The 27,349-nt window shown below is 31.5% G+C and overlaps 2 protein-coding genes across 2 annotated transcripts; both read right to left on the reverse strand.

Annotated features, from left to right (window-relative positions):
- Nucleotides 1–2,624: 2,624 nt before the first annotated feature.
- Nucleotides 2,625–3,648, reverse strand: LOC110786735 (uncharacterized). The gene is made up of 3 exons (XM_056839073.1): nt 3,495–3,648; nt 3,112–3,356; nt 2,625–2,939 (listed from the first exon to the last, which is right to left on the reverse strand). The coding sequence occupies exons 1-3, from the start codon at nt 3,646–3,648 to the stop codon at nt 2,625–2,627; spliced, it is 714 nt and encodes a 237-aa protein (XP_056695051.1).
- Nucleotides 3,649–6,276: 2,628 nt separating this feature from the next.
- Nucleotides 6,277–13,969, reverse strand: LOC110786726 (outer envelope pore protein 24, chloroplastic). Its single transcript, XM_021991301.2, has 3 exons — nt 13,639–13,969; nt 13,182–13,541; nt 6,277–6,580 (listed from the first exon to the last, which is right to left on the reverse strand). The coding sequence occupies exons 1-3, from the start codon at nt 13,855–13,857 to the stop codon at nt 6,500–6,502; spliced, it is 660 nt and encodes a 219-aa protein (XP_021846993.1). The 5' UTR covers nt 13,858–13,969; the 3' UTR covers nt 6,277–6,499.
- Nucleotides 13,970–27,349: the final 13,380 nt, after the last annotated feature.

Raw genomic sequence — 27,349 nt, forward strand, 5'->3', positions numbered from 1 at the left:
TATAATTAACTATACGTTAAAATATATAAATGATGTTTCTAAATTTATGGGGGATTACAATAAGAGTCGTGGAAAATACGACGGTATAACCTACAATGAAAATCATTATGAGAGAAAAAGTGCGAGGAGAAAAACACCTTGTCTTGGTAACAATAATAGTTACTCATTTCTGCAATATGTTCATTTTTTGTAGTTATCGCATGGTATATATTGACTTTTACTAAATATTTTTATGTGAGCTGTGTTGAGGTGAATATGACCAAACTTTCTCTTGGATATTACCAATGTTGGTATTTGATTAATGTATAATCATACTGACTCGTGATTGTTTGCTACTTATGTAGGCGGGAGAATAAGAAGAGGAGACAACGGTTCATTGTGAGCAATCAGGAGAAAATGATGCATGTTATGAAGGAGGTGTACCTCAACCCAAACCAAGGAAGGGTAGACCACCTAAAAGACCTGCTGCTATGAAGGAACGCTTACCTCCAGCCAAACCAAGGAGGGGTGGACCGTCAAAAGTCTTGTTGTTATTAAGCCTAGAGATGAGGTATATCCCCGTGTAATGGAACTTGAATGTACGATGGTAACTCTTGTTTTATTTAATACGAAGTAATCCGTAGTAAACATTGTAAGAGTCCTTTATTTTTTTAGCTAACCGCCATTCCATTTGAGACGTTTGATATTTTCCTAAGTTCATGAACATTTATACGTGTGGTAATGTCCATATACGTATTTTGTACTGACCTTGTTTAAAATCTGATATTATTATTATTATCATCAAAATGTTTTGTAATGTACATCACTATGTATGATCAGTACCTAGTATTCACTACACGTGGTTTTTCAGTCATGTCCAACCCAATGTTTGGTAATTGCCATCTAATTTCTAAAATGAACTATTGTTCGTCGTCTTCTTCCTTTACAATTCAATGTTCATCACTTTCTCCATCGTACTCCCAGTAGCTTTCATGCCCTCAAACTGTCAAGGAGTAGTTGTGAATTCAACAAAACAACATTATGAACAACACAATATTTGTAGATCTAAACCAGAAATATACTTAATTTGAAATACTTAGATTTAAAAAATTGAGAAACCAATTATTGAATTGTATCGACATTTCTCAACCAGTGACAACTTTAAACTTGTTACCTTGCATCATTTTTTGGTCAGAAACGTTGAAGAACCTCCTTGTAATTATATGTTCCGTCTTCATTCACATTTCTTTTATATAATAAATTCTAGAGGTTGAGCATAGCAGAGGGAAGAATATGGTGAGAGATAAATCAAATGGAGGACAGAAAAAGGTGGGTGGTGGCTGGTAGATTCGAGATCCAATCATAAATCAACGCTAGTAAGGTCGCCGACGATGGTTCCCGACGCCCGTCTTAGGTGGTCGAGCAGAGGAGAGAGAAATTAACCAAAACCACAATACATAATTTTTCCTAATTATGTTTTTGCATATTTTTGGAAATTTTATGGGGCTACCTCTTTTCTTTCTCTTCCTTCAAAAAACCCTATTATTCTCTTTTCCTCTTTCAAAACTATAATTTTCTGAGGCTACCTCTTTTCTTGTTTTTTTTTTCTAGCTTTTGATTTTATGTTCAGAATAAAAACATCATTATCTCCCTATTGGAGAGTGACTTTACCCATCTATTGGGTTATATCCACCCATTTGTTGGGCTTTATCTATCTCCTTGCAATAGTTTGGAGCTATGTTTTTAATTTTGTAGGAAATTTTGATTTATTGATGAATATGAGTTCTACGTTTATAATCAACTGAATCGGATTTAATTCAATCTCAAAACTACAACAGATCGAAAGACCCCCTCGATAAGGTTGTACTAAACAACGATGTGAAAGAGGACATTCATCATCATCAAATCTCATCCACAACAATCGCGGTTTTGCCGGAATATAATTTTGTATGTTCCAAATTATTTTGTATTTGTTAGTTTTAATTTCTATCGTAGATGTCGCATGACTATTTTATTAATGAAATAATTTTACTTTCAAAAAAAGAAGATTATATATCTATTCGTGCCTCTGAGACCGTTCTCACCAATGGGGGAAAAAAATCTCACCAATATCTCTCTACTACTTTATTACTCCTCCACATCACTTTTCTCACAAACAAATTTTTCTACAACAAATTCATCCCACTAATGAACTAACAAACTACTCACCACTTTTACTTTTACTAATCACTAAACCCCACCACACTTTCTATCTTGCACATACTCCATCCATTTTTTATTTTATTCAATTATATTAATAACTTAAATGAATTATAATAATTAATTAAGATAAATTATTTAATTTACGTTAATTTTTGTATTTACGTTATTTTTATATATATTTCGATATTTATATAATACTATAGAGTTAATTGAAAATATTTTATAAATGTAAAGAACATAAAGGGACATAATTGAATAAAATACATAATAGATGGACTAAAACAAGACATGTTTCGGATAACTAGAACATTACAACAACTAAACACTCTATGTTATGGACTAAAACATCAAAAAGCCAAAGTAAATTACGTTAAACACATGATAAAAAAAATACGATAAATCAAACGCAACTACTAAAATGACAACTCTCCTCCATATTTTTGCTAGTTGTGCTCAATTAAATCCTCTTTAAAAGAGTGATGAGTTTGACTGCTATGCAAAGTTGTTCTTCTCCCTAAGTATGCATTAATGCTGACGGGTTGTCCAGTCTGGAACTCAAAAGGTTCACCATTATTCACTGTTGCGGTTAAGCTCGAAAGGTCTTCTTCATAGTACCTTCGTAACACATCAGCTCGGACATAAGTATCTCGTTCATCCTCAACTATCATGTTGTGTAAGATGATACAATCCTTCATTATGTCGTATAATATATCTTCATCGTAAGCAAGAGATGGTTGTCGTACAATGGTGAATCTTGCCTGCAAAACTCCGAACGCATGTTCAACATCCTTACGAACATGCGCTTATCTATCAGCAAACAACCTTTCCGTTTCAAGTTGGGGACGAGAAAATCCTTGAATGAACGTATCCCAATTTGGATAAATACCATCTGTAAGGTAGTACCCCCGTGTTGTATTCATGCCCATTCACCTGAAAATTTATAGGAGGTGCATTACCTTGCAAAACATCATCAAAAACAGGAGAACGATCCAGAACATTAAGGTCATTACATGAACCAGGAATACCAAAAAATGAATGCAAAATCCATAAATCTTGATCTTCAACAACTTCAAGAATAACGGTAGCTTTCCCGTTGCGTCCTTGGTTTTTACTTCTCCATGCGGTAGGGCAGTTCTTCCATTTCAAGTGCATACAATCAATACTACCGTTCATGCCTGGAAATTCGCGCATTTCATTTTGATAAAGGATCCTCCTTAAGTCTTCATCTGTAGGACTTCTTAGGTAATCCTCTTCAAAATGCTTGATTACCCCTTGAGTGAAATGTAATAATTACTTTTTTGAAGTTGTTTCACCCATTCGCATATATTCATCAGTTGCATCCGGAGCCAAACCATACGCTAACATTTTGATAGCTGCAGTGCATTTTTGCAATCTTGATAACCCTAGTTTTCCGGCAGCATTTCTTCTCTCTTGCAAGAAAACATCATTTTCAACCACTTTGTTCATGATACGTCAAAACAAAGGTCTTCTCATTCGAAACTTTTGACGAAACTGCTTGTCTGAATATACTGGATTTTACGCAAAGTAATCATTAAACAAGCGGTTATGCCCTTTTCACGGTTTCTATCTGCTGGAATCGGAATGGTATCATTCACATTTCGAAGTCTAGGAACCCGTGCAAAGAATGTGTTTGGTAAATGATGAATGACAAAATCGTCAACCATTCGATTAATTTCTCCGTATGGATTTTCATCAGAAGATTCCGAGCTTGAACTTTTTTTCAAATAACATTTTTTTGTGAGATAGAATAGAATGTGATAATAAGAAGTGAGTGTGAGAAATGAGTTTGATAATGTGTGTGTATTTAAAGAGTAATGTAGATAAGATTATATGGATTACGTGATAAGATTTTACTGGATTTTATTGGATTTCTTATATCTTCTAAGATTTTTCAAGATTCTCGATTTGTTGATAAGATTATATGGAATACATGATAAGATTTTTTTGGATTTTCTAATTTCTTAGTTTTTCGATTTGTTGATAAGATTATACGCAATACATGATAAGATTTTATTTTTTTCTTAAAATTTCTAAGATTTCCGATTCATTGATAAGATTATGTGGATTACATTATAAGATTTTATTTTATTTCTTAGAATTTCTAAGATTTCCGATTTGTTGATAATAGTATTCAGATTTCTTGATAAGATGTTATTGGATGTTATTAGATTTTCTAAGATTTTCTATTGGTTGATAAGATTTTATGGATTTCTTGATAAGATGTTATTCTATTTTCGTAAACAGTACAATTGTTTGTTAGACAAAAAAATTCTTATAACATAATAACAACAATGTGTAAAATACAACTTGGCAAGGAAAAATAATATATTCCATAACACAAAGTAATACAAAGTTAAAGACGTAACACGAACTAATACAAGTTTAAAGGCACAACACGAATTAATACAAGCTTATTAAAAACTAATTAAAACTAGTTCGTGAAATAAAATTTAAACACATGAAATAAACTAAACATTAAAAACTTTGCTACTTAGAAACTAATTAGCACCAACATAAAGCTCCATAATTAATCTATCTTTTGTGTTTTCCTCATTAGGAGTTAGATATTCCTTCGGCGTCAATGTTTACAAGAAATCATGTTTCATCTTCACTCATCCAACTGGATTCTCTTGTCTTTTATCTCAAACTGTCGAATCCTCCTCGTTTCCCTTTTCTTTATCTCGGGAAAATTTCTTTAAATTAAGTTGGTGCTCTTGAGTCCTAATTTCAGTTCTAGCTTGCAAATAATTTCCAAAAGACGAAATTGCCTCTGATGATTCTGCCCCTTTGCCTTTTCTTCTGGCCTTAGTATATTTTATTATTATAATAATTAATTTTGGCCAAATTAGCCGTTACACAAAATAGCCATTACAAAAAGCACCGAATTTTGTGATTGATCAATGAAATAATTCGGACAAATGACAAGCGCCCATTGGGCCTAACGCTGCCCCAGTCAGCAAAAGCATTATTATTAAACTTTTTTTTGTTGGAAATAAAGCCTCATTCATCACATATTCACATCATTCAACGATAATTTTCATGCAATTTGCTGCAATATTCGTCTACCATCAAACAGAACACCTGCAATATTCGCCTGCCCATCATGCCAGAGTGGGACCACAATCTTCAAACTGAACGCCGCGCGGGGATATTTAATTTTCCTCGTGAGCTAATTTCAATCTTCCATTGGTGTGGTGTGCGATTTAATTTAATCTCACCGTTTTTCATTCGTGAGGAACTTTTTTCCTCGCTGGTAAGGGTGCTCTGAGCACCAAGACACAGTCTAGTCCATGGAAATCATGTTCTAGTTGAGACAGGAGAAGACAATGACAGGAGAAGAGAGCGGAACACACGAGTATTTTCTACCTCCTGAGTCTCAGAAAAAAGAACTACCCGTAGTGAGCATAGGGTAGACTGAAAATACAAGATATGAGTTTCAGGTTTAGGGTAACTATCTTCCCAATCTGAACATATTTTACCCTATAAAAAGACCTGTCACGAAACATTATTTCATTGTGTTAAGCATGACAAGCTCAAGGTTATATTGCATGTCCAACTTATACTTATTATTACTCCCTGTCTTTTAAAGTTATTCTGCTAACTTTTTTTCGTCATCTCCAACGTGACAATGCTCATCTTTGACAGCCAATGTCCGTGTTAAAAATTTACAGAACAAGATCGTATAATAATTTGTTTTTAACAATCAAAACTTTACAACGTTTGACCTAAAAAAGAGATCTGGAACAAACCATAAACAGACTGGGAGAGAGTAAACATAGGTCATTTCATGACTTGAGGCCTCTCATTTACATAACATGAAGCAGTGTGGGAAGTGCCAAGTGAAAATGTTTTAGCCAGTCCGTTGGCAATGCATGAATAGACATGATCAAAGAGACGGACATAAAGCTATCCACCACCAGTTATACCAGGTCTAGAACCGAGGGTTCAAAGGAGCAGTTGTACCAGGTCTAGAACCGAGGGTTCTTTCCCTTTCCCTTTCCCTTTCCTTTCTGTCAACATCATAGTAATATCCTAGCAACTAACCGCTAGCAACAAGTACAGAACAAAAAAACATCAAATGCAAAATCACACATTCAAAATCATAGTACTATCCTTAGTTAACAGGATATTTCCCAATTCACTAACCTGTTTTCCAAGGTAAGAATAGAGAGGGTAGTACTTGGCAAAGAACCCCTTCATTTCAAGAAATAGGATTCTGGGAGTCACAGTTACAGGAATTTGCTGTTTGTCGCAAATAAAATACAAAAGGTAAAAAGAGGTAGCTTTCACGAATAAATCACATTTCAAAATTCCATGTGCTCTCAGCCATTATTTTCGGCCTTTTCACTTCCTCACCCAAATCGAGGATTGCTGAAATCTGTCAGAGAAAACAGAACGAGTCATACTACATAAAATTCGTTTACATACATGAACAAGGCATTAGCGGCACAAAAGGTCCAACTTGGAATTGTAAATTATGAAATAATACACATTCACTACAAACACATTGACTCATATCTGTCAAATTTTCACTTAAGGATTGCAAAAGATACTCCAGAGATGAACATGATACCCACACTTGGCTACAGTTCACAATGTCATTTTGAGTCTAACAGTTCATCTTAAAAGGCCTAGAAAATAGTATTTCCTACTATCATTGATGGTTTTGGATCCTCTAGAGTTCTAAAATAACTCTGCAAGGTAGATTTTGAGCAATATCGACCATTAGATGAAAAATCAATGGCTCATATATTATCTTTCCACAATCTCCCTTATTTTTTCTGATTAATATCCACCTACTGATTTTCCCTTCCCACTAATATGAGCCATTGATTATAAAATGTGTGGTTTAGATACAACTCTACCTTATAGAGTTGTATTAAAACTCTAGAGGATCCGGACTCATCATTGATAGGCTTGTTTCTTTGAAGTTGGTGGGGTATTTATAAAAAAGAAAGTTCCTTATTCAACCAAGGATAATGCAGTGTGCAATTGGAGAAAGAGAGGGCACATATATACGACAATAAGAAATATCAAAAACTGATTCCAGTTAGAAAGGCTTATGTACCTCGTAGTAAAGATGGCCGTGGGCCGTGCCGGCAGTGATTTATTCCGAGCCCGCTTGCCGTGGACCTGAATAGGTCAAGCCCACCTGTGTGTGCGCGGTGTGACGTGCTGAAAATTTCAAATGGCCAAACAAGGCCCAAGCTTAAGTGCCCTCAGGCGCGAGGTACATAAGCCTAATTTCACTCTATTTAACGTGCATTTTCGTGTCGGGATGTGGCATGACGTGCCTTGTCACGCTTTTTCAAAAAATGAATTGTGGCCCGTGCACCTGTCCGTGGCCCATGATTTCGTGCATGTGTCGGACCGTGCTTTTTTCGTGCCGGCCGTGCCATGCCTTGGGCCAGGACATTGCCATCTTTATCTCGTAGTCCATATAATTTATCATAGTGTTCATCAAAAACATATGAAAATACTCTTTAATGTGCCTTTAAAGGAAGTTACTAGATGCATGGTTATCATTGTTTTATCTTATACTTTACATAAAATACAGTGGTCAACGGTTGATCTCTAGACAGACGAACTACAGTCAGAAGGACAATTATGGAAGGAGGGAGTATCATAACATCTCCAAGTGAGAAATATGATATGTACAGAAGTTAAAAGAACAGTTTCTTGAGTGAATTGGGAAGAAGCCTTCACCGTGATAAAAGATGGAAGGAAGACTCGTTAGAACTATGACTGATGACTGTGAAATAATGAAGAATTGAAAGAGAATAGGATGGTTACCAACTAAATATAACTTATTATTATCACTCATTCCATATAGGATGGTTATGGACAACAGTTAGGGACAAGGGAGGGAAAAGTTTATTGGCTGCAATAGCGAAGAAGAGAAAGAAGAAAGGAAAGGGAGAAGCCACCTTTTATTAATGGAAACAAGGGGTAGAAGGAAAAGAGAGAGAAAGGAGCATGATAACAGAGGGAGTGCTTTAAACTGGAATTACGGAATAATTTAAATTACGGAATAACATCATAAATATACTATACTGGTTCGTATAATTTAAAATTATGGAATTAATTATTAAAACGTTTTTGTTTTCGTGACATATGTACACCCTTAGAAGAATGTTATTGCGTATGAATTCTATCTTTTGTTTAGTATTTAGTATTATACTCCCAATTTGTAGTATAGTAATATTTTTTAAACTGTAGAATGATCGAAACAAAGTTTTAAAAACTAATAAATTTATTATTACAAATATAAAATCCAGAAAAAAATCTAAAACCATTAACATTTATATAAAGTTTTACAATATTAACCATTAACTTAGTGAGAGAGGTAAGTAGATGATAAATGAGGTTTCATTTTAACCATTAACTTAGTGAGAGAGGTAAGTAGATGATAAATGAGGTTTCATTTTAACCATTAACTTAGTATCTTGGGTTTTCTTTTATTCTAGTTACTTTTTACTTTATTCCATTTTTGTAAACGTCATTTATCATCTTAGGCCCTGTTTGGTTAGGAGTTGTTAGCTGTTAGCTGATAGCTGGTTTGACAAGCTGTTATCGGTTTGCTGTTTCCATTATCTGATTTGACTAGCTGGTTGCATTAGCTATTTGTATAAAAGTGTTTGGTAAATTAGCTGATAGTTGTTAGTTGTTTAATATGTAAAATGACCATTAAGGACATTGACATACTTTGTTTCTTATTAATATTAGACAAATAGTTTATTCTGTTAATTTTTTTCTCTTTATATTTTTCTAATAAACATAGACTAAATAAAATAATTTTTTTTTCAGAAAAATTATTCTTAATTTAATTTTTTTAATAATATATGGTTTCCAAATAGAGAAATATTACTAAAGATATTTTAAGCATGATTGCAATATACTTCAATTGCTTCAAAGTACTAATATAAAATTTATTACAACAAAAAACGAATCTAGTAAATAGGGGGAAATGAAAAAGAAAGTGTAAGTAATGTTTTTAGGAGAAAAATATGTATGGTACCTAGGTTGATAGTGGTTGTAATTATAGGCAATAGTAGGACAAAATAGTAATTTTCATCCAATTTCTCAAACCTCTAATTGCAAAAAGCTCCTATATTGAGCTTTTTCAAAATTAGCTTTTTCACCCCAATACTCTCTTCCAATCCTCTCCTAACCAAACACTCCCAATTAGCTTTTTCTAAAGGTCAAACTTCTAATTCACCCCAAAAAACTCTTTTTCCCTCAAACCTCTCCTAATCAAACACCCCCTTAGTCTCTTACCTCTCTCACCCCCACAATATTTACACGCACTCACATCTTTCTTACATCTATTCATATTTTCTAAATTTGCAATTTGAGTAGAATAAAAGAAACAAAGTTATAATAACCTTTAAGGCTTTAAGCACTACTTATTTTGTTTATCGATCTATTAGATAATTATTCCCACGTGACCGATTGTTTGTTCCTGATAACAGAGAGATGGTGCAAGTTTATAGAGGTGGAGTGAGTATAAGAGAAGTAGGCATATTCTTTCCCATCACTCGTGGAGAGAAAAATAATATTGTTTATTTGGTCGGACATGTTGAAGGGCCTTTTAGGTATGGAATCTCATACCAAGGGGTTTTAACAATTTAACTCCATTTCAACCCTCTAAAATCTCATACCATTTCCCTCTAAGATTCTAAATTCATCCTCATTTGATTGTACAATCTATTACATAATTTAACCACTAATATTTATAGTGGCATATCGTTTTACATAAAATAAATATCAAGATCTAGGGATGTAAGAAACTGACCCTATCCAACTGAAATCCGACAAAATCGAAGTAACCAAAAAAAATAGCACATTCAATCCGCATGAGCACAATGACATTCAATCCATATAGCTTATGAATGTTTTGCCAACCTTTTTGCCTCTTGTAGCTTGCTTAAGATATACTAAGATATTTTGACGTTGTGATTTATAAACAATCATTGATAAATAAAATTTGTTGCAATAGTAAATTACATGATCTGTAATTAATTTTATGAAGATCTTTTCTTTCATATATTGCATTTTCTCCCTATAAGTTAGATTTGCACAATGTAACTTCTAATCTAGCATATGCGAAATTGTCTTATATTCCATTTAACACAAAGTTATACATTTACCATGTAATTTTTTTTCCTATATATTTCAAATCGAATTCTCTCGATTTTTTACATATAGGAACACATGTTAATTTACCAACTATGGACGTTCTTTGAGATTAAATATTCAGGCGTAAAATAAGATAAAAAGTAGGGACACGTATCAGTTTCGAAGTTAGTGCCCTGATAAAAAGTATATCATATATTCATTATACATATATAGGAAAATGCTCCATATAAGTTTTTAAAATATTTATAGGGAAATGCTCCATATATAGGAAATGCTTATTCTCACTATGTAAAGATTGTGATATGATATATCTCACTTTCTCAATACTTATGTTTTGGAGAAAAAAATATTTCGTATAAGTTAGTATTATACTTAGGCGTAAAAAAAATATTATCAATCTTTGCATATGTAACTTATTCCGATGAGATTAAATATATACTTAAGCCTTAAAAAGGAAAAAAAATAAAAAAATAAAGTAGGGACACGTATCATATTTTAGTATAGTATACTTCCTCCATTTTTTAATTATGGCACCATTTGAGTTTTGGTACTATTCACATACTCTTATGTGATCATCTTTTGTGAATTATATGCACAGGAAAAATGTATTGATGTGGGATCTTGTTAGAATCGTTTCAAAATATCTAACTTTTATAATTTTTTGTAATGTATAATGAAGATATTAGTGGTTAAAATTGTGCATTGGCAAATGTGAAACCTCAAAAGGTGCAATTATAAAAAAAGCGGAGGAAATATATAGCTTTACATGATATTCAATATGCATATATAGGAAATGCTCTTGTGAATTAGATGCACAGAAAAAATATATTGATGTGTGATTTTGTTAGAATCGTTTCAAATTATACGTTCAAAATATCTAATTTTTATAATATTTTGTAATGTATAATGAAGATATCAGTGGTTAAAATTGTGCATTGGAAAATTTGAAACCTCAAATGGTGCAATTATAAAAAAGCGGAGGAAGTATATATAGCTTTAATGATATTCAATATACATATATAGGAAATGCTCTATATAAGTTATTTAAAATATTTCTAGTAAAAATATTGATGAATGTGTAATTCTCTATTTTTCCAAATTAGTTATTGTTACCATAAAATTCAATAAGTTAAATATGACAAAAAGTTATCTATTAATTAATTTATATATTAAAAGAGAGGTGAATCAGAGAGTGGCATTTTTCATCACCGTATTGATTTCTTCTCTTTTAGTATATTATATAGATACTTACTTCACACATTGATTTGGTTTCCTACCACTTGAAACTTTTGCACAATCCTTGACGGCTGCTTTGTTAAACAAATTTTGAAAAACCAATTTTTTTTATATATACATAGGCTTAATTTTGCATAAATAAACAAGGTTTACAAATACAACTACAAGCTTACATAACAAACTATAAAGAAACTACTTAAAACTACAAACGTAGCAAATTCTTCTCCATTGGAACCCTGGTTGTTGACATTACTTTGTTTTACACCGTCAGACTGCAAGTAGCGTGGCAAAGCCAATTTTTGTTGTTTCTTCGTAAAAACCAATACTCTGTATTATATACTAGGTAAACTATAACTCTCTTTTTTCCCTAAATTTGCTCGTAAAATTCTAAAGAAAAAATAGCAAGTTTTCTTCTCATTCTCTTCTATATTGTCATAACTCGTAAGTTTGTAACACAATGCAAGAAATGCACAACAATGTTGCAAACTTGCAAACTTGCAACTACACACGACCTAGTGTATGCTATTCGGGCATTGAGCTTCAACAGCACTTGACAAGTAAACAATCACATTTTACACAAGCCCGGCCCTAGGCATAGGCGAGGAGTGCGATGGCCTAGGGCCAGAGGCTGGAAGGGGCCCTAAAATAATCTGCATGCCCAGTTATTATTTTAATACAAAATTACGCAATAAAACAACCATAATAAACTCAGGCTCAGTGGTAATATCATCTAGTTGGTTTCACAAATTGCAGGTTCGACCCCCTGCTGCTTTGTTTTCTTACTAGGGCATCTCGCTTTTTACTTTTTCTCTTTATTTTCATTTTTTTCCGTCTTTTCTTATTTTAACTATGGGAGTATTTGTTTCTAAAATTAATTCCTTTAACAATTCTTTTTGGTTTTTATCAAATTTTCTATATATGTTAAACAAATTTAAGTATTTTGATTCCTACTTCCTAGTCTTACGTACTGTAATTTCTTTTCTATGTGAGTTGTTTGACATCTTTAATTCAACAAAATCAAGAACTAATAAAATTATTCAATTTATTTTTAAAAATGTTAACATTTATGAAATTTACTTGTGTTAAGAATCTTGTCCCATAAAGATTAAGGTGTCATAATCTTCTTAGACAATCTATGATCAATTTCCTTTACACATTCATACTATACTCTTCGTGAAATGTATATAAATGACATGAAATCTCATTTTACTTTTAACGACATCATAGAAATAAGATGAAAGAAATTTTGAATGCATCTGATTTATCTCTACAAAGTACTATACTTTGTAACAAAATGCCCCGTAAAAGTATAATTACTATATTATTTTAATGAACTTATTTGTCACGTAGATTTAAAATTTAAAATTCTTAGGGGGCCATACTTATTTTTCCGACTAGGGCCCACTAAAAATCAGGACCGGCACTGATTGTGCACATAATCTTTTTCTCAAAGACATCCCACTAATGCACCCACCCTCCAACATCAACTGACCAGCAAACAAAAATGAAGAAAATAGCAAAATTCTCAACAGCTCAAATGAGCATATCAAGCAAGACAAGAAAATAATCACAAAAGATTAACGAACATAGAAACAAAAATTTACCTTAAAACATCCATTTGTTTTAGAAGTCCTGGACCAATCGAGCCCGAGAATCTGATTTGAGGTTTGATAAGAAGCCTTAAGAACATCATCTCCATAAACCCTCCTAGACAAAGCGAAATCCCAAGAATTCTTCTTCAAGTCATAACTCGGTTCAAAAGTCGTAACACCTTTATGAACATAAGTATACTTCAATTTCCCATTCGTTGAACCCAACATATGATTGGCAGAAACCTTGTTACTAGAATCCAATACCAAAGTACCATCCAAAATAGTCCGATTATCATTCTTACTATGAATGTAAGTCATATTCAATTGCTTCTCTAAAACCCTAACTGAATTCATGAACTGAAATCGAAAATCCTACAAACAAATAAAAAGCAACAAAAATAAAATTCAGCGTAAAATTCCAGCAAATTAACACAATAAGGAGAAATGAAATTAAGGGTAGAGATTAAACCTTTTTGGGGACATTATAGTCGACGATGAAGAAGCCAGGCTTTTCAAGTGAGAGGGCGAGGCCATTGAAGGAAGGACCTTTGACAAAGGTGGCATCGGTGATGGAGGCGCGAAGTTTGAAGTCGCCGGTGGGAATTGCGATGGTGGAAGTGGCGGCGGTGGTGGACTTGTCTGTTTCGTACTCGTATTTGCCCTTCAAAGATGCCTTCATCGCCTTCATATTTGTCGTCCACAGTCTGACCCTTTTTTTAATCGGTGGGACGACGACGATTGAAACTATTTGACAGGGTTATTGGTATGAGGAAGGCTAAACCTCATACTATATGACCCAAGTTCAAATACAACCATTTTACCAACACAGAATCCGTGTTAAATATCAACGGATATTTGAACACCAAGTGTTAAAACATATTTGAACACCAAGTGTTAAAACATATTTGAACACCAAGTGTTAAAACTATGGAATAAGAGAGAAGTCTTAAGGTGTCGAATCGGGTAAATGGATGAATTTTAGGTTGGTCCATGACAGTTCGCACTAATTTTGGGCCAATTGTTGTCGGATTCGAGTCAAGTCTGGGTCGGTTCAAGTATGGTTCGGGTCATAAATAGATCGGGTGAAACTGTGTCGGGATCTAAATGGGTTTGGTCAGGTCAAACTCGGCCCAGATATAACTTTGGGTCGGGTAGACTTTGACTCGGGTCAATTTAGTTCGGAAAGATTCAAGTCAGATCAATTCAGTATCAGGTTGATTTCGGCGGGTCATTTCATTTAGGTATCGGTTTGTTCAAGTTCAATCTAGATCTTTTCAAGTCATTATCGGATAATGTTTTCATTCTATTTTTATTAATAAGTTGTTAATCTACGTCTTTACGAGTATTTTAATTTACCGAATTACAACATTGTTATAATAATTAGAGTTTGGTATAAGTTATAAAATGAGGTAATAATTATATAACGAGAACCATATGTAAACACTAACTACATAATATATATAAATCTACAAAAATATAATTGTTTAAGTTGACACGAAATCAAACTTACGGAGTACTAAATAATTAACGATTACAGTCCATAAAAAACACTCGAGAGTACCGTCCAAATGATACTCCAGGGGCAAAGCGCAGCAATTACATAACAAAACGCGTGCGACATAAAAACGTTAGGTAACATAAAATAACATATGAAACGACTGACGTAACATACAAAGTTTCAGTAACATACGAAATGAAAAAAATAATATAGCATAATTGTCAAAATTAGAAGTATAAATAGCCTTTAAATGAAAAATACAGTAACGCTTCATTTCTCTCCTCTCTCCACTTTCTCTCTCCACAACTATTATAAACCCCCATTTTTGAATATTTGTATGCTTTCTCTCTCCTCTCCATTTACATTTCTTAAAACTCTCCTCTCCATTTACATTTCTCTCACAATTTTTGAAGATTTCTGAAGTAAAATGGAAGAAAAGTAGTCTGGAAAACATCCAGAAAGCAAGAAATTCAAAAGTAAAGGATGAGACACTAATTTCTTCCTAATGTTTGTTCATAATTTTGAATTTTTTCACTTATAAACCCTAACTTTTTCTTTTAATTGAACAATTGCAATGCTAGATGAATTGATGACGATGCGACAATTGCATCTGTGTTGATTAACAAAAAATAATCACTGAGTTCAAAAAATGAAACACATAAGTATGTTACTATACACTTTGTAATTTCCGTTAATTATATGCTAATTAGATTTCATAATTTTGTTAATTATTTCTCACTAATAATTCAGTTTGTAATTTCCGTTAATTTATCAGTTAATCCGATTTTATAATTGTTCTCCTAAGCCTAAACCAGAGAAATGTATGTTTAAATGTTTGTGTTATTTATGTTACATTTTATGTTATTTATGTAGAAAAGTATGTTATTTTAGATTAAAATACATGTTAACATGTTATTCCATGATTTATGTGTATGTTGTGTTATTCTAGTAAAATGATTGTGTTATCTCTGTTAAATTTTGTGTTATTTATGTAGAAATTTATGTTATTAAGATATACATGTTAACAAGTTTTAGGATTCATGCTTAGTCTGTGTTACCTATCTATGTTATTTATGTATATTTTTATGTTATTTATTTTACAATGCATGTTATTTTTTTACAATGCATATTTATTTTACTTGGTATTTTAAATTTGTTTACATCTTTTATACTGTATGTTATTCATATTAGACTAAATGTTATTTAAATCATTGCTTATGTTATTTTATGTTTTATGTAAAACATACATTAATGTTTTAGGATTCATGCTTGATCTATGTTACCTCTCTATGTATCTATGTTATTTTTGTAGATGTGTATGTTATTTATTTCACATTGTGTGTTACCTATTTTTGTTAATATTAGATATATAACATGATATTTATATATTTGTAGAGAACCTGAAAAGAAAATGGCCAAGAAGAGAGTTGTTGTCAAACTTTCAAAAGTGGAGGTTGTAGAAAGAAAAAAGAAAAAGAAACTTGCTGACTTTGGTCCTATTATCGAGGAGGGACCACAATCAGAATCGATAGTTGCGGTGACCCTTGAAAAGCCTGAGAAAAAAGGTGTACTGGTTAAACCAAAATCTGAAACAGAAAAGTCAACCAAGAAAAGGAAGGGGGGAGAAAAAGCATTAAAAGAAAGAGGGGAGGATGCTGATAACAAGAGAGAACAGAAAAAACAAAAAGGGAAGGAAGTAGTGATCAGTTCAAAACAACAAATGAATGAGAAGGTACAATTGAAGGCACCCCTAGTACAATTGATTGAACTCTTTCAAAATTTGACGGGAATAGAAGACCCAGTGAAGCTGAAGAGAAGAGAAAAGAAAAGAAGCAACAAAAGAAAAAGAAAGAGGCTGGTGATGATGAAGAGGAAGTAATACCATCATCTTGGACGGTGACATATGCTGAAGAGAATTTGGCTGCGATTCGAGAAATTGATTTTGGGTAATTCCTTGATCTAAGGCTACCGCGTCACAAAACACAATTTGCTACAGAGATAGTTCAAAGGTATATATAAAATGTTATTTTCAATTAAGATTCTTGATTTTATTAAAAATTCTATAAAGGTCGTCGACCTCCGACGACTAAAAAACCTTAGATAAATATATACCGTTAGATTATGTTGATTAGATCCTAGCCATCCATCATTTTTTTATTAAGTCTTGTTTGGTTACAAAGTTAAGGGGTATTTAGTTTATTTTTAAAAAACCAAAATTAATCTTAATGACATCATCGCCGGTCACTACCCTCACCGCCGGCAACCACCACCCGGCAAACACCATCACCGCCGGCCACCATTACCGCCGGCCACCACCATCAACACCGGCCACCATTACCGCCGGCCACCATCACTGCCGGCCACCACCATCAACGCCGGCCACCATCATCCGGCAACCGACCACCATTATAATCGCCGGCAACCACCAACATCATCCCGGCCACTACCATCACCGCCGGCCACCATCATAGCCGGCCACCATCATCCACATTGCCGGCCATCTAATTTTATAATTAATTAAATATTAATCTTTTTTAATTTTATAATTAATTAAATAATAATATTTTTTAATTTTAAGTAAATAACATTTTAGTTTTTAAAAATATTATTGTTATTTATCCGATATTAGCTAATTTTGACATATATTTAAAAAAATTATCAAATATAATTTTATAATCTTTACCGAATTTTTTTAATTAAATTTGATTTTATTTGATATGGTATTAGATAATTATTACCGAAAGTTTTTTAAAAAAAAACAGATTTTATTTGATACGATATTATATAATTATTACCGAAATTAAAATAAATTCTGATATTATAGAATAATATTTATTTTTTAGATATTCTTTAATTGATTTAGTAGATTTCGTTATTGATTTTCCAAAAAAAAAAAAAATCAGATTTTATTTGATTACCAAAATAAAAATGGATTTGATATTTTTTTTAGGGATAAAAATAGATTTTGATATTATAGATATTCTTTAATTGATTTAGTAACTTAAGTTTCCTAAATTGATGTCTTAGATTTCGTTATTGATACTAAATCTGAATTACAAGACACCGTATATCTAAATTATATTAGTTAATAATTGTTAACGAAATTGTTAACAAATAAAATCTGAATTATTACCGAAATTTTTTAAAAAAATTGCCGAAATAAATAAATCAGATTTTATTTTATTACCAAAATAAAAATAGATTTTGATACCATAAATCTAAATTATATTAGTTAATAATTGTTACCGAAATTGTTAACAAATAAAATCTGAATTGTTACCGAATTTTTTTAAAAAATTACCGAAATAAAAAGTATCAGATTTTATTTGATTACCAAAATAAAAATAGATTTTGATACCGTATATCTGAATTATATTAGTTAATAATTATTACCAAAATTGTTTGAAAATAAAATATGATTTGTTACCGAAATTTTACACAAAGTTAACGAAATAAAAAATATCAGATTTGATTTGATTACCGAAATAAAAATAGATTTTGATTTTTTTTTAGGGATAAAATAAATTCTGATATTATAGAATAATATTTATTTTTTAGATATTCTTTAATTGATTTAGTATCTTAATTTTCCTAAATTGATGCCTTAGATTTCGTTAATAATTGTTATTAAAAAAAATCAGATTTTATTTGATTGTTACCGAAATGTATTTTAAAAAAATCTTATCTTATATTATTTGATTATATATATTGTTACCAATCTTTTTTTAAAAAAATCTTATCTTATATTAAAAACAAATCTTATCTTATATTGTTACCGAATTTTTTTTAAAAGAATCTTATCTTATATTAAAAAAAAATCTTATCTCGTCTAGGTCGTGTTGGATAATGTATGGTGATGTAATGTAACGAACGAATCAAATATTAACTGGTTCTTTCTTACTCAGTTATGGAATTTCTTATTTATTCTGAGCATTTCCTTATCTAGTGCGACCCTTTCATTATTAATACCCACGGACCAACTAATATTAATCAAATATTTTTACGAGAACGTATTATATATTGTAAAGGTTGCAAGTTTTACGATTCAATAATCAAATAGTGTATACATTAACCCACTTATTAAAGGTGGGTAGCATTTCAAAAAGGTGAAAAATAGTATAGACAATAAACCTTTATGTGTAAGCCCCTTGAAACAAATATTAGGCACACCCAACCAATTAGGTTATGTGAAAAAGTGTTTGAACATCAAAAAAATTAGAAGTAAAATTATTTCCAATAATAGTATGTTTATGTTTTGTACAAAAGAGAGGCTAGTCTCATACAACATGAAAGAAACTAAGCATACAATAATGTATGTGGTCACATAATCCATGAATTTCGAAAAACATATTTTTCCAATGATCTAGTCACTCGTATACAAATTTGGAAAGAGCCAAAGGCCGAAAACGATATGAATATTCAAATAAAGTGACAAACATGCCATTTTTTTTTGTTAACAAGTACTATTGTGTACGTTGTTGTTGGTAAGAAAACAGATATACTTGTAAAATATATTATTTAATGGATTAAAATCTCTATATTGTAAACACAAATTTGTTTCTTAAGATTATTACCATGTACTACTCCATTTCATAAAGATTTTTATAGTAACTATTTGCACGAATATTAAGACAAAAGTAGTAAAGTTTGATGAATTTAATAAAATATGGATAAAGCTAGTAAGGTAAATGGTTAAAAAGATGGGTGGGTGTAAGAAATAAATTCTGATCATGACAAGATCAGAACTGGTCTGTACATGATCAGTTCTGAGCTGGACATGATCTGTACAGTTTAGTTCTGATCTGGACATGATCTGTACAGATCAATTTTGATCTGAACATAATCTGTACAGAGTCGATATCTAGACCAGTTATAATCTGGACATATCGATTCTGATCTGGACATGATCTGTACAAATCGGTTTCGATCTGAACATATTGGTTCTGTAAGGATCGATTCTGATTTAGACAAGATCTTTGCATATTTGAACATGACCTGGATATGATCTGTACATATCAGTTATGATCTGGATATCATCTTATCATATCAGTTCTGATCTAGATATATAATGGTTCTGATCTATAAAAATCAGTTCTGATGTGGACATGACCTGATCATATCGTTTCTGATCTGGACTTAATGGTTTTAATTTGAACATGATGAATTTGAATGTTTTGTTTATGTTTATTATGCCTTAAGTAATAGATTTTAATTGCACCAATAGATTTTATTAAAGCAATAATAGTAATAAAATATTATACCAATAATAATAATAATAATAATAATAATAATAATAATAATAATAATAATAATAATCTGGTATGATCTGATCTCATCTGATATGATCTGATATCAACTTATTTTTTCTGATCAGATCTGATCTGATCTGGTCTGGTCTGATCTGGTCTGGTCTGATCTGGTCTGGTCTGATCTGAAATAAGTAATAAGGTCCTGAAATAAGGTGAACTAAACAGGGCCTAAGTTCAAAAAAAAAAAAGAGTATTGTAATATAATAATTATAATTATAATAATTATAATAATTATAATTCAAATAATAGTGATAACTTTGTAAATAATGTATAACATTGAGTGGTGGCCCAGATTGTATCTCAACTTCCCACTAATTATTTAAAAAAATGTATAAATTTGTTAGCATTTGATAATATTAATAATAATTATTATTATTATATTATAATAATTATTATTATTATCATAATTATTATTATATCATTGTTATTATTTTTATTATTATTATTATTATTATTATTATTATATCATTGTTATTGTTGTTATTATTATTATTATTATTATTATTATTATTATTATTATTATTATTATTATTATTATTATTATGACAACGAAAATTGTTGTTGTCTAGATCTGAACCGATATGTCCAGATCAAAACTAGTGTGATTAGATCATGTCCAAATCATAATTGTATCTCAGTATCTTTACTTATCATGTGTAGTTAAGAAACAATTTGTACAGATCAAATGAAGATCATAATCGATATGTCCAGAACAGAACTGGTATGATCAGATCATGTCCAGATCAGAACCGATATATGTCTAGATCTATTCAAATCATGTTCAGATCAAAATCGATATGTGAAAATCATGTTCAGACCAGAACCGATATGTCCAGATCATGTCCAGCTCAAAACCATCATGTCCAGATCAGAACCTTCATGTCCAAATCAGTACCATTATGTCCTGATCAGACCGGTATATACAGCTCATGTCTAAATCAGAATTGAACTGTACGTATCATGTTTAGATCAAAACTAGTTTGATCAGTATGTGCATTTCATGTCCAGATCAGAACCATCCGGATTAGAATCGATCTATGTCTAGATCTATACAACTCATGTACAAATCACAATCGATATGTACAAATCATGTCCAGATCGAAACTAGTTTGATAAGTATGTGCAGATCATGTCCAGATTCAAACTAGTTTGATAAGTATGTGAAGATCATGTCCAGATCAGAACCATAGTGCTACGTTCTATCCAGATATGCACCAAGTCTTTTTAATATATGGAATAGTTAAATAATGACTAATTAAAGTCAAATAAAAAATTTAAAGCTGTAACAATATTATAAATTTGAATAAAATTTATTAAAATCATTTAATATAATTGTAGTTTTTATTTTTTAAATATTAGCTATGAAAAATCAGATCATATCAGATAAAAAAATATAAGTTCAGATTAGTTTCGTTAAATTAATTAACTTGGTTCTCATTTCGTTAGCTTTTATGGTTTGGTAAATTTTAAAATATGGTAATTTTCTGAATTTCTTTAATATTGTAAGAAACAAATCTATAAAGTTAGAATAATAAACATCAAAATTTGAAAGAAGTACACTGCCAAAAAAATAGGAACTATCCACAATACATTTTATCTAACACGACCCAAAGGGGTTTGGTTATTTAATTTCATGTTGGCGCGCGCGCACACACACACACACACACACACACACACACACACACACACACACACACACACACACACACACACACACACACACACACACACACACACACACACACACACACACACACACACACACACACACACACACACACACACACACACACACACACACACACACACACACACACACACACACACACACACACACACACACACACACACACACACACACACACACACACACACACACACACACACACACACACACACACACACACACACACACACACACACACACACACACACACACACACACACACACACACACACACACACACACACACACACACACACACACACACACACACACACACACACACACACACACACACATAAAATTAAATTAAGGGTCGCATTAGAAAAGGAAATGCTTAGAATAATAAATAAGCAATGCCATGACGAACCGGCCGATATTTGATCCATTCGATACATTAAACCCTGTTAACTTATCTTACGCGACCCAAAGGGGTTTGCTTAGTTAATTTCATGAAAACGGTAAATCAAGTAAGTAAATAGAATGTCCGACATTACCGATCTTTTGCAACAATCAATCTCTTGATTCTATTACTTCCAAAGTTATTTAAATCTTTATTATTCCATATTTATTAACTCCTAATGAATAAACTGGACGAGATTGCTTATGTCATGTAAAGAGTAACACAAGAAAGTAAATAGGTTATCCAACACGTCCGTAATATATTTTTTCCATTTTTTTAATTTTTTTTTCCGGTAACAATTACCAAATATAGGATTATATTAAATGTGATTTTTTATTATTTCCTTAAAAGTTACAGAATATAGGATTAAATTAAATTAAATTTATTTTTAAAAATTTCGGTCCATATTACAGAATATCGATCAAATTAAATTTGCAATTTTTTCATATCGGTAAAATTTACAGAATACTCCGTATAGGATTAAATTAAATTAGAATTTTTTTAAAAACATTTCGGTCTAATTTAAGTACAGAATTAGTTTTTGGTAAAAAAATTAAAAAATTATAATAGTATTCAAATTGATTTAGTCTCAATATATAAATATATCAGATAAACGTTATCTTGTCAATGATTTAGTATCTATTTAGGAAAATTAGGAGACTAAATAGGAGAATAAATCTTAGAGAATATCTAAATAAATAAATATTATTCTCCATTAAATAAGGGAAAATATCCGATGGAGCAAATCAGATATACGGTATACTATCATCAATATCCGTAACAAATAAAATCTGATTTAAAAAAAAATCGGTAAAACTTATTGAATTAAATTTGATATTTTTTTAATATATGTCAAAATTAGATAATATCGGATAAATAAAAATAATATTTTAAAAAACTGAACGGTTATTTACTTGTAATTAAATAAGATTATTAGTTAATTAATTATTAAATAAGATTATTTTTTAATTAATTATAAAAGTAAAAAAAATATTATTTAATTAATTCGGTTTAGGGTTTATATGAACTTATTATTTCTATTCTAACCTAATCTAATAAACGAAAAGACTTAGCTAGTACCAATAACGGTAAAGGTCGTCAGCTAGTACCAGCTAGTACCAATTATAGAATACCCGGAAAAAAAAAATCAATAACGTAATTGATTTAGTATAAATCAGATAAAAGATATCTTGTAAATGATTTAGTATCAATAAAGTAATCAAAGGCATCAATTTAGAAAAATTAGGAGACTAAATAGGAGACTAAATAAATTAGAGAAAATATATCTTTATTTCGGTAATAAAATAAAATCTTATTTTTTTAAAAAATAATATCGGTAACAATCAAATAAATTTTGGTAACAATCAAATAAAATATCGGTAACATATAAGATAAGTTTTTTTTTTTAACATAAGATAAGATTCTTTTTAAAAAAATTCGGTAACAATATTAGATAAGATTTGGTTTTAATACAAGATAAGATTTTTTTTAAAAAAATTTAGGTAACAATATATAGAATCAAATAATATAAGATAAATTTTTTTTTTAAAATTTTGTTAACAATCAAATAAAATCTGATTTTGTTAACAGGGTAATATTGGACACTCTATTTACTTATGTTACCGAAATTTCGGACACTCTATTTAACAGGAATTGATTAGATTGAAATTACTGATATTTAATCAAATAAAATCTCGGTAACATATAAGATAAATTATTTTTTTTGACATAAGATAAGATTCTTTTTAAAAAAATTCGGTAACAATATAAGATAAGATTTGTTTTTAATACAAGATAAGATTTTTAAAAAAAATTAGGTAACAATATATAGAATTAGATAATATAAAATAAGATTATTTTAAAAAACATTTCAATAACAATCAAATAAAATCTGATTTTTTTTTTAGAATTTCGGTAACAATTATTAACAAAATCTAAGGCATCAATTTAGGAAAATTAACATACTAAATAAATTAAAGAATATCTAAAAAATAAATAGTATTCTATAATATCAGAATCTATTTTATCCCTTAAAAAAAATTAAAATCACTTTCTTTTTTATTTTGGTAATCAAATAAAATATGATATTTTTATTTCGGTATTTTTTTAAAAAAAATTTCGGTAACAATTCAGATTTTATTTGTTAACAATTTCGGTAACAATTCAGATTTTATTTGTTAATAAATAAGCAATGCCGTGACGAACTTGCAGGTATTTGATTCGTTGGATAGATTAAACCCTGTTAATTATCTAACACGACCCAAAGGGGTTTGTTTGCTTATATAATTTCATGAAAACGGTAACGCAAATAAGTAAATAGAGTGTCCGAAATTACCGATATTTGGCAACACTCGCTCTCTTGATACTCTTACTTCCAAAGTTAATTAGGTCTTTACTATTCCCTAATCAGTAACTCCTAATTAATAAACTGGAATTCCAAAAGTATTTGGTAACTCCAAAAAATAATTAGGTCCTAACATAAATATATATAGATTTATTTATAATTAAAGGGTCGCATTAGATAAGGAAATGCTTAAAATAATAAATAAACAATGTCGTGACGAACTTGCCGGTATTTGATTAGTTCGATACATTAAATCCTGTTAATTTATCTAACACGACCCAAAGGGGTTTGTTTGCTTATATAATTTCATGAAAACGGTAGCGCAAATAAGTAAATAGAGTGTCCGAAATACCGATATTTGGCAACACTCGCTCTCTTAATTCTCTTACTTCCAAAGTTAACTAAATCGTTATGATTCCCAATTCATTATTTCAAACATAATTAATAAAGTGGAATTCCAAAAGTATTTGATAACTCCAAAAAATAATTAGGAGGTCCTAACATAAATATATGTATATTAATATATAAAGGGTCGCATTAGATAAGGAAATTGTTTGAAATAATAAATAAACAATGTCTTGACGAACTTGCCGGTATTTGATTCGTTCGATACATTAAACCCTGTTAATTTATCTAACAAGACCCAAAGGGGTTTGTTTGCTTATATAATTTCATGGAAACGGTAACGCAAATAAGTAAATAGAGTGTCCGAAATTACCGATATTTGGCAACACTCGCTCTCTTGATTCTCTTATTTCCAAATTTAATTAAATCTTTATGATTCCCTATTCAGTAACTCCTAATTAATAATTCTCGTGGCGGAAACAGAACAACAGGGAAAGACCCGGCCGACCTGCCCCAATTTGATGAGCCAAGATGGGTTCTTGCCCACCCTCTTGCAGGCGACCGAACGGCCGCCCCCTATAATTACTAGACCGGGCGGGCGGCGTGAACTCTGATTCGATCAGGGTATTCAATCCCGCCGCTGAGGTGCTCGACGAGAGAATCCAGGCTATTCAGGAAGAATCGCAGCAATTCGATCGGAAATGCAAAGGAATGTAATAGCTAAAGGTCCTGGACTGTGCACAAGTACGTAGGGCCCCCCGTTGGTCTAGTATCATTTTTTTCTTAGGAACCCACTTCTGAACGGAAATGGTTTGATAACTCTGATGGTGTTTCATTTTGATTTCATTCATCTCCCCCTTTTCCCATTGTAGTACGCTATCCAAAAGCATAGCTTTAGCTATTACAAGACAGGTTGTGGGTGAGATGGATACACCGTCGGCTTATCTGTCAGTCGCGTCGGGTCTGCGCTATTTACCAGTGAGTGGTATTATTGGACTGATCTTTTGGTGGGAAATGTTCGCGTTATGAGAACCGGGCTAAGGGGCGGTTGAGCAACTCAAGGGTTGGTTAAGCTTATTTAGTTTAGGAGTGCCGGACGAGATTCCTTTCATTTGCTGGAAAGACGAGAGAGCTGACCAGAAATGAAAGATGAAATAGCTGGTCCAACTATTTCAGAAGTCTGATAGGGAATTTATCAGCATCGTAATACTTCATACGAAAGAGGTTTAAGGCATGAAGTACGGATGATAACATCTCTGGATTCTAAATATCTGTCTTAGATCCCGAACAGGAGTCCTGGGGAATAGGAAATGCACCGGTTCCTGATTCAAACAGAACCTTTAGGCGGCACCAAAACAATGAGAATTGCCAATAAAAAGTACTAAACTGTTTAGGGAACAAGCTGTTAAAGGAGGTACAGGGAGCTCAGTTCCCAGACCTTCTTAGTTTTAGCAGCAACATCTTATTGAGAACTCAAATTTCGCGCGCCTTTCCAACGGTTCCTCCCCTGTGGTAGTTCGGGTGGGCAATGAAGTAGGTGAAGTGGTTAAATTTTGCGAGCAGCCAGGCGCAATATAATCAACCACCTCACCCGTTGCTTGTTTAGTCGCTAAAGCGAAGCTTTTGTTTACACTAGCTAACCAACTGAGAGAGCTGCCCTAGATGAATTAGTTGCTACATTAGCTGCAGGATAAGGAACAGCCCCTTATACGGCCGAAAAGCAGGGGTTTCCGCTAGGCGAAGGGACTCTTTTGGATTAGTAATCTTTTTTAGAAATCGAACTAGTGGAATTCCAAAAGTATTTGGTAACTCCAAAAAATAATTAATTAGGAGGTCCTAACATAAATAGATATATTTATTAATAGATAAAGGGTCGCATTAGATAAGGAATTGCTTAAAATAATAAATAAACAATGCCGTGACGAACTAGCCGGTATTTGATTCGTTCGATACATTAAACCCCGTTGATTTATCTAACACGACCCAAAGGGGTTTGTTTGCTTATATAATTTCATGAAAACGGTAACGCAAATAAGTAAATAGAGTGTCCGAAATTACCGATATTTGGCAACACTCGCTCTCTTGATACTCTTCCTTCCAAAGTCAATTAGGTCTTTACTATTCCCTAATCAGTAACTCCTAATTAATAAACTGGAATTCCAAAAGTATTTGGTAACTCCAAAAAATAATTAGGTCCTAACATATATATATATATATATATATATATTTATTTATAATTAAAGGGTTGCATTAGATAAGAAATGCTTAAAATAATAAATAAACCATGTCGTGATGAACTTGCCGGTATTTGATTCGTTCGATACATTAAATCCTGTTAATGTATCTAAGACGACCCAAGGGGGTTTGTTTTCTTATATAATTTCATGAAAACGGTAACGCAAATAAGTAAATAGAGTGTCCGAAATTACCGATATTTGGCAACACTCGCTCTCTTGATTCTCTTATTTCAAAAGTTAATTAAGTCTTTATGATTACCAATTCAGTAACTCCTAATTAATAAACTGGAATTTCAAAAGCATTTGGGAACTCCAAAAAAT

Source organism: Spinacia oleracea, chromosome 3, assembly GCF_020520425.1.
Source record: "Spinacia oleracea cultivar Varoflay chromosome 3, BTI_SOV_V1, whole genome shotgun sequence".
Classification (NCBI taxonomy): Eukaryota; Viridiplantae; Streptophyta; class Magnoliopsida; order Caryophyllales; family Amaranthaceae; genus Spinacia; species Spinacia oleracea.

Bases quoted from the DNA above. Each gene is read 5' to 3' on its own strand.
- LOC110786735 (XM_056839073.1), bottom strand. From the start codon at position 3,648: ATGAACAAAGTGGTTGAAAATGATGTTTTCTTGCAAGAGAGAAGAAAT. The intron at 3,357-3,494 runs GTGAAACAACTT...GCGAATTTCCAG, and splicing joins TGATGAATATATGCGAATGG to GCATGAACGGTAGTATTGAT. The intron at 2,940-3,111 runs GTGAATGGGCAT...GGAGTTTTGCAG, and splicing joins CACCTCCTATAAATTTTCAG to GCAAGATTCACCATTGTACG.
- LOC110786726 (XM_021991301.2), bottom strand. From the start codon at position 13,857: ATGAAGGCGATGAAGGCATCTTTGAAGGGCAAATACGAGTACGAAACA. The intron at 13,542-13,638 runs GTTTAATCTCTA...ATTTGTTTGTAG, and splicing joins ACTATAATGTCCCCAAAAAG to GATTTTCGATTTCAGTTCAT. The intron at 6,581-13,181 runs GTAAATTTTTGT...TTTCTCTGACAG, and splicing joins AAACAAATGGATGTTTTAAG to ATTTCAGCAATCCTCGATTT.